This window comes from Cynara cardunculus (genome assembly GCF_001531365.2).
Source record: "Cynara cardunculus var. scolymus isolate 2C chromosome LG 2, CcrdV1, whole genome shotgun sequence".
NCBI lineage: Eukaryota > Viridiplantae > Streptophyta > Magnoliopsida > Asterales > Asteraceae > Cynara > Cynara cardunculus.
The window spans coordinates 40,861,313-40,870,511 of NC_037529.1; the positions used below are offsets into that span (position 1 = coordinate 40,861,313).

The following is a 9,199-nucleotide window of genomic DNA, read 5'->3' on the forward strand; positions in this document are numbered from 1 at the left end:
GGGCATATGATCTCTGGTGAGGGTGTTTCTGTCGATCTGTCTACAATTGAGGCAGTTCAGAAATGGGAACAACCAAAGAAAGCCTTAGAAATCTGTAGTTTTCTTGGTTTAGCGCGTTATTACCGACGATTCATAAAAGACTTTTCAAAGATTTTTGTCCCCCTTACTTCACTCACCCGCCAAGATGTGAAGTTTGTATGGACTAAAGCACAAGAGAAAGCTTTTCAGACCTAGAAAGCTTGTCTGACGAATGCTCCTATTCTTGCCTTACCCGAAGGTAACGATGACTTTGTGGTCTATAGTGATGCGTCAAAGTTGGGATTGGATTGCGTATTGATGCAACGAGGCAAGGTGATTGCATATGCCTCCCGACAGTTGAAGGACTATGAGAAGAACTACCCCACTCATGATCTTGAGTTGGCAGCGGTAGTGTTTGGTTTGAAATTATGGCGTCATTATCTCTATGGAACGAACTATCAATTATTCACGGATCATAAGATCCTGAAGTATATTTTCGATCAACAAACTTTGAATATGAAACAACGAAGGGCCATGGAGTTAATAAAAGACTATGACTGTGAGATACTCTATCATCCTGGCAAAGCCAACGTAGTGGCAGATGTTTTGAGTCGAAAGACGTATGTCTCTTATATGTGTTACGTCATCACTCATCTGTCTATACAGTTTATGCTTATTGATGATCTACGAAGATGGCAAGTTGAAGCCTTAAAACCTGAACACGTGAAGTCCGAGCGGATGGTTGGATGCATAGATTCTCTTTTAGAGGATAGTTGTGGCTTGAAAGTGTTTAGAGCCCGAATCTGGGTGCCGAAACTTGGTGGTTTATGAGAGACGGTTCTAGCAGAAGCTCACAAATCTAGAATGTCTGTTCATCCTAACGGTACAAAGATGTATCACGGTCTGTGTACTGAGTTTTGGTGACAGGGTATGAAAGTGGATATCGGGCGTTATGTTGGGAGATGCATTACGTGTTTGCAAGTGAAGGCTGAACACCAAAATCCTTATGGTAGTTTACAACCTTTGGAGGTGCCAGTTTGGAAATGGGAAGAGTTGACCATAGACCTCGTAACGAAATCGCCAAAGACTTCTCATCAACATGATAGTGTTTGGGTGATTGTTGATCGGTTGACAAAAAGTGATCATTTTCTCGCAGTTCGGGAAGATTATTCTATGAATCGTTGGGCACAAATATACATTGATGAGATTATTTCTCATCATGATGTACCGATAAAGGTAGTTTTTGATCGTGATTCTCGGTTTACCTCGAATTTTTGGTCGAGTATGCAAAGTGAATTGGGGACGGGTGTTGCACTCAGTACCGCGTATCATCCCGAAACTGATGGACAGTTAGAAAGCACAATTCAAACCTTGGAGGATATGTTACGAGCTTGTATCTTGGAGTTTGGTGGAAGTTGGGATAACCACTTGCCACTCGTGGAATTCTCGTATAATAACAGTTATCACTCCACAATCGGTATGGCTCCATTTGTGGCTTTGTATGGACGTAAGTGTCATACACCTCTTTGCCGGAGAGAAAGTGTTGGCCAGACCCAAGTTAATTCAAGTCACACATGATAAGATACGGATTATACATGAAAGAATGAAAGTGGCCCATGATCGACAGAAATCTTATGCCAACAAACGACGACTACCGATTCAGTTTGAAGTGGGAGATATGGTGATGTTAAAGGTATCATGTTGGAAAGGAATTCTACGGTTTGGCAAAAAAAGGGAAGTTGGATCCACGTTTTGTTGGACCATTTAAAATCCTTGAGTGCATTGGAAAACAAGCTTATCATTTAGAGTTGCCAGAAAACACTCTGGTATTCATGACGTTTTCTAGGTAGGCTATCTAAGGAAATGTTTGGGTAAACATAATGAGAATGTTCCATTAGCGGAGGTCAAGTTGGATAAAAGATTGAGGTACATAGAAGAACCTGAAGCCATTCTCAACGAAAGAACCGTTAATCTTCGAAACAAGATCGTAGATTTGGTGCTTGTTAAATGGAAGCTTCACCGTGGTCCAAGTTGGACATGGGAGAACAAAGATAAAATGAAGACCAAGTATCCGAAGTTATTTGAGAGACCTTGATTTCGAGGACGAAATCCTCAAAAGGAGGAGGTATTTGCAACATCCATCTTTCTAATATGCCTTAATTTTATGCTTAAATGTGATCGAAAGGTTGGAATACCCATAAATATGTTTGAGTAAGATTTAGGAGTGGTTATATGTTAAGAAATCAAGTACGTTGCATTTTGACTAAGTATGTGTTGAAAATATCATTCTTTTCGGTATGGTTTTGAGCACTGGGTTCGAACGAAATACTTTTATGGAATTTGAAGGTTTGGAACTATGTTTATAATCATTTGGGAGGTATTAAAAGTGTTGTACAATTTTTACGTGATTAAGATCATAAAGTCAAATAATAGAATTATGGAAAGTATAACGCCTTAAGTTACAAATAAGTAAAACTGCGTTTATTGGGAGATATTTTCTGGAATATTTTTAAAGTAAGTTGTAGGTTATTCGTTACAAATGCATAGACGAAAACCTCATGAAAAACAGAGTTCCAAGGGAAAAGTTATGCAATTATTAGTGTTTAGTAGTCAAAATGGGTATCAAACCGGGTCAACCCGACCCAACTCGAGTTTAAAACGTGAAAAAACCCAAAACAGCCCCATTATTGAAACCAAATACTCTTAATTTGCAGAAAATACAGTTTATGAATAATAATAATGAAAACAAACAATGTATCACAAATGATTAATCGAAATATTCAAAGTGTAAATAAGAACGATGAAAAGACTTGAATATGTCGAATGCTTTTATTTGATGAAAGTAAAGAACAATCAAATAAAATGTAATCTCACAATAAATAGGTATAGCATAAGTCAGCACTCTTAGGTATATTGAACCTGAGGAGGAAGCCTCCTTATATACGCCTAGGTCTAACAACTATGCTATAAAATTGGCTTGAAACACTGAGCTGATGAGTCTTCATCCTTATTTTTGACTTCCTTTGAAAATCGGAGTAGACTAGGTCAAGCCGCCTCAAAACAGTTAGATGCTTGCGAGAATGTCTGGGCTTGCACGCGCATTCCATGGAGAATGTGATCAGAAGCTCTGTTTGTACCATACAGAAGCTCTGTATGTACTATCCAGAGGTTCTGCATATGCAGAGGCTCTGCATGTACTATGTAGAGGCTCTGGGTCTTGGAGTGGTAGCTTTGTGTTAAGCGCTAATGCTTTTTGGCGTAAAAGGCTTGATCGTCCACGGGAATAGAGTGTGGGCTCTGTATGATTGGAACCTTCACTCTTTGAGTAAGAGCTCTGGTTCTTGATCTTCTGCATGAGAGCTCTTAGTCCAGACCGCTTCAATAGACTAAGTCTTATTGACTAGAGTAAGAGACTTCTTACTTACACTTTCACAAGTTAAGGTCCAATACCCATTTTACCTACATTTCACCCAAAATGAATACTTGGTGTTCTAAGGTGAGAAAACACACATTTGGGAGCTAATCTAACCCTAAATCAAGTGATTTAACAAGATTTTTGAAGGATTTGTGTAGAAATCAAAGGTAAAACTCACCTCCTCGTCTTGTTTTTGTTTTGTATATAAATTGATTACTTTTGAGTCCATTCATTTGATGATTTAGTAATGAAAATATATTAAGATTAAGTGTTATTATCTGTTAGTATGTGAAATCCATGGACGAATTTTAAGATTTATTGAAATGTATAATGTAAACTCAAGAACATGTGTTGACTTTTAAGAGTCAAAGTTAAATATGAAGAAATTGGTAGGAAATTGATGTTATAATCATGGTTTATGATTGATTTATTCTGTAATATGTTAAAAATAAGTGAATATATGAATTTGGAATTGATTGGACTAGTACTGGTAATGTTTTTGGATGAAAATGGATGTTTTGAGCATATGTCAACATGGTTACAGCCCTGTCTTTGAAAATCATAGAATTCGTAAAAAATTCCTCAAATATATATAAATAGGCTATGAAAAGGTAAGAGAAAGGGCTACAACTTATCTTTAGAGGTTAAATGGTGATTTTGAGTTTTGAAGGGTCAAAACAGGTCTTCAAGTTGAGTGTTTAGAATGGAATTCAAATTAGAATGACTTAATTGAAACAAGATTTGTGTGTGTTCCTGATGTGGATCACTAATAAGGCTTTTAATATGACTTCCAGGGATGGTTTAATATTTTAAGGAAGTCTTGGAGGTGGTTTTCAACCTTTGAATTGGAATTGGGATTCGACCACTCGGTTTGGCATTCGGTTTAATACAACCGAATTGTAATGTGAGTTTACTTGGATATGTGTCTATTATGTGTTGTATGTGTTATCCTTATGGTCATGATACTTGTTATACCATGATCACTCCTTGTAATGGTTTGTTTGTTACTTTGTTCTTGTGTTGGGCGCCAGTTGTCGGGCATATTTGGATCCGGGTGAGACACCGGAGGGGGCTGTCCCTACTTATCTGTCCGGGGATGGAGGATGGTTATTGCAAGAAGATGATGAGAGGGTTTGTACACCATCAGGGAGTGGAGGGACACGGATTTTTTAGTCAAATCTAATGTTTGTTGGTTATTTTTTGTACATAAATTGTTGGTTAATATAATAGCTATGCATAGCATGATTATGAGTATCGGAAATGTTTGTGGGATAAGTTCATGTGATCGAGTACTCGTTGAAAGTTTATTGTCTTTGTTGTTTCCTTAAGAACCTATGCTTTGATAGCACATGCATTTGATGATAATTGACTCTTGTACTCATTGACTTCCCTTGTATGTGAACTTATGTGAGACATGATGCATAAGATATCCATTTAAACTCACTAAGCTTTGTTAGCTTATCCTTCTAGTGGTAAATATTTCAGAAAAAGAAGATAGTGGTAAAAAGAAAGTTGTTTGACCGTTGACTGTTCGTGTCGGAAGCAAGGATAGTCATCCTTTGGTACATGGTAGTTTATATTTTTGGTTAGTACTTGTATAGTTGTCACTTTTCCGAGTTGATGTTTTCCCCGATGAACACTCTTCGGTATTTTAGATGTAAATGTTGGTACAAAACTTATCTTTTGATGGTATATACATGTATCCCGTATTTTGTTGAGATTTGTCTTGTAATTGATCTTAAGAATTATGCGGTAATTGTGCTTCGGTTTCATGTGTGTTACAATCAGTATGAATAACCTTAAAATTTTCACCATATCGCATAAGCTTAAGACGATTATTAGGAAATCTTGTTTTTTTTTTGTTTTCCTATGTTGTGATTCGTCCACCAAGGGTGAAATACCAGCCATAGTGAACAAGAATAAACAAAAAAAAAACAGCCAAGAATAATGAAAAACTTTGAGAGACAAATTCTAGACAGAGAAAATAGAGGAGAGCTGGAAAAGGTGGAAAAGGAAGAAGAAAGCAGAAGAAAGTAAGGTATAACTAACCAATTTTGTTAGAGAAAAGTCTGAAATTGTGAGAGATAATCAATGTATCAAAAACTTGTACATCATGCTTTATGAGTTGCAATTAAGATATTTTTGAAATTCTTACATAAAATGGTTGTACCTTGTGTTTAAAGACTTGTACTTAAGACTTTGGTTTAAATGGTTATTAATGTAGTATATACATATATAACCATAGGTTATTTTGAGTAGTGGTAAATATTTGAGAAGTAAGGAAGTGATCCTATCCCTTAATACGTTCAATATCATATTTGACTGGTCAAGAATTGCGCATTCGATGGGTCAAGAGTAGCTGCTATGCAAAAAATAGAGGAGGTAGTTTTGTAGCTTTTTACAAATAGGCAGAAAACGGGTTCATATGTGAACCCATGTGATTCACATATGAACTATATGTTCATATGTGAATCTGTGTAATTCACATATGAACTACTTTAACTAATTCACATATGAACGCGTGAGATTCACATATGAACCTGTGTGATTCACATATGGACTAATTAGCTGATTCACATATGAACTAATTAACACATTCTCATATGAACCCATTGATTCATATGCCTGTTAATTAGTTCATATGTAAATCAGGGTTCATATGTGAATCAAGGTTCATATGTGAATCAGTTAAATAGTTCACATATGAACTAATTAACGAATCGCATTGAACTAATTAACGGATCGCATATGAACATATATTTTACATATGAATCACATGGGTTCACATATTAATCTATTTGCTGCTTATTTGTAAAATTTACGAAACTATCCCTCTACCTTCTGGTACTTCACAGTCGAAGCCGCAAATATTGACCAAATGAAGGGCTAGGATTACATTTTTACTCCTCAAATACTTACACCACTTCTCAAATGAACCTTTGCCTATATGTATGTACATATGTATGTATAGGAGCTTGTTCAACTGTTAACAAAAAAATTAGTGTTAACTATGTGAAGCAATCTTAACCTTTTACTTTTTGTGATATACATTGGTAGAATTTTTGTAATACTTTCATCTATGATATGTATTAAACAAAGTGAACCATAGCGAACAAAAGTATTTTTGGAAAAGATTAGGGATAATTCTTTAAGGAGTCAAGTACATTTCCCGGCAATTACTCCTTCATCATAGCGTTCATGTTCAACGATTATATTTTAAATTGTTAGGAATAAAATTCAGTGTAAAATTGTATTCGTCTTGAAAGATAAAAGTGTCTATATAAAAGTCGTCGTGTTTGACTTTTCTTAGGACTGTTTGACTTTGATTTTGTCTTGTAGTTTGACCCTATATAAAGGGTGTTTGTCTTGTAGTTGTAGTAGGAAGCTTTCATTTTAAAATCATTTACGTAATAGAGAGTTTGACCAGACTTTGAAGATTGACTTTTTCTCTCTATCTCCTCTCATTGTATTCTTGCAATATTATACAGATCTGCCATGGAATCCTTGAAGTTTACTTGAAGATTGATAGAGTGGGACACACAATTGGTATCAGAGCAGGAAGTGCAAGAAATTAGAAGAAGAAATCAGTGTTTTTGAAGAATTTTTGAAGATTTTCTTTATGGATTTTTTTTATGTTCTTCATGTTCATCTTTTTCTTTTGAATTTGATCCAAAAAAATTTAAATTTTCGTGGTTTTGTGTTAAATCAGTAATCGTTGTGTATGTTTTTGCTTCGTGAATCTTTGTTATACACAAAGATTTGTGTTTTAATATTTGTTTTTTCAAGTTTTAGTGAATTTTTGTAGTTTTAAAGTTTTTCGTGTTCTTAATTTTTTTTTAAATCTGTGTTTTTGATCTATTTTTTTTTAAATCTTTTGTTTGTTTTTTGTTTTTGGATCTAAGTAGCTAAGCCCTTCCGGATTAGGCCCAACAGGTTTAAATCGATCAACTAATTTGGGATTCCATTTAATCGATCAGCAATAAGTTTGTTTGGTGACCGAATTTTGGCTAAACTATTTTGAGGGTTTGTGTGATTAAGTACTGTATAGCTTGAGCAGACTAGGCAATTCATCGCAGATAGCTTGATCGAATAAGGATGCATACAAAGCATGAGCGGTTAATAGACTTTCTAGTACAAAGCTTAAACGATTTAGAGAGTAAATCGCTGACATCTTGAAAGGACAAGGGATTAAATCGCTGAAGAATTAAGCGGACTAAGGTTACATCGTGCAAGGATTGAACGATTTAAGGTCTACATCGCTTAAGGCTTGAACGATTTATTGTCTAAATCGGAGACATTTTGATCGGACTTGAGTGTAAATCGGAGACTGTATGAGCGAGTTAGTGTGAATCGCTAAAACTTAGTCGGTGCAGATTGTTTATCGGTCACAGCTTTCTTATTCCCCATCCGATTTATTTGTCTAAATCGATCAACAGCTTCTTCATTGTTCAGACCATAAATCGAATCACTGCCTTCATCGTTCGAAGATTCATCACAGGACTTGTTCGATTTCTGGTTTCCAGAAAGTTGCCGAGATTCAGTTTCCAAATTTGATTTACGATTTTGATTTCTGTTCCAGAATTTGATTAATTAGCATTGTGATTCTCTGTCTGTTGTTTTATTTTGAGGTTTTTGTGGACTAGGATCTTTTGTGCTCAAGGCTTGAGCGGATTTCATTAAATCGCTCAGGCTAAATCGCTGGTTTATCCCTTGACCGAATTCTCTAAATTGTACAACGGGTCAACTGTTTTAAGGTATTCACAGGTTCATCATAGTCTGTTTTTGGGATTTGTTTTGCTGGCCTTGGACTCTGATTGTGATTAACATAGTCAAAGACATATTGTCCGATTTATGTGATTAATAGCTCAGATTGTTCGATTTCTTTGGAAATAAAGTCGGTAGAAGTCCACAGCAGACTGTTCGCTGTTAGGTTGATACTCAATTCAGTCTTTTGAGCAGTATATGCACTAGTGAAGAAATTCTCATGTAAAGGTTACTGGATTGACAGTCTTATTGCAGTGGTGACTGGTTTAAATGCCCAGTTGAGAACCGTGAGAAGTGGATCCATATGGTCTGCTTTAGTTCCTGTTATTAATTGGATAAAAACTCGTGGAAACCCCCAGCTTGAGTTTCATGGGGTTAAAATTGAGCTTGGATGGTTTCAAGCCACTGCTAGTGGTTTCTATCATTTGGGCATTTTGGTAATTGTTGGTCATAATTCTCTCCACAACCTCCACCCGCCTGATTTGATAGAAAACAGTGAAAAATCTCCAAGGCATTTTGCAACCATTCCAGACAATAACAGGTTATGTACATAATGAAGAGTGAATAGAGTAAAGCCATTTTTTTTAAGAATTTGTGCTGCACTCTTGAAATTTTTCACAAAGTCCATTATCACATCACATTTAACTCCACACTCATTGTTGCTGTTTGTCCATAGCTCATATTCAATGATCACAGAATAGTGTTTTTCAATCGCAAAGAGAGTTTGCACAGAGTATTGAAGTGTTTTGGTTGAACGAAATTCCTTCACATCACCAGTCAAGGATCAACAGCAGCCTTGTTGATTTACTATTTTGTATTGGTTGCTGTACTGGTTGCTGTGACTTATGATGTTGAAGCATTAGAGGCAAAGAAATAAAAAAAATCAGCAGTTACTTGTACAAGAGAAGCAGAAGTCTGCTGCAGTTAGAGAGAAGCTAAAAGTTGCAGTTAGAAGAGTGAAGTCCTTGATTCAATAGCAAGATGGTTTGAAGAAAAACATCA

At 35.9% G+C, this 9,199-nt stretch overlaps 1 protein-coding gene across 1 annotated transcript; it reads left to right on the plus strand.

The window, feature by feature from the left end:
- Window positions 1-336: 336 nt before the first annotated feature.
- Window positions 337-8,751, plus strand: LOC112506091. Its single transcript, XM_025110120.1, has 3 exons — window positions 337-825; window positions 946-1,525; window positions 8,393-8,751. Exons 1-3 carry the CDS (start codon window positions 337-339, stop codon window positions 8,749-8,751), a joined length of 1,428 nt encoding a protein of 475 aa, XP_024965888.1.
- The last annotated feature ends 448 nt before the right edge of the window (window positions 8,752-9,199 follow it).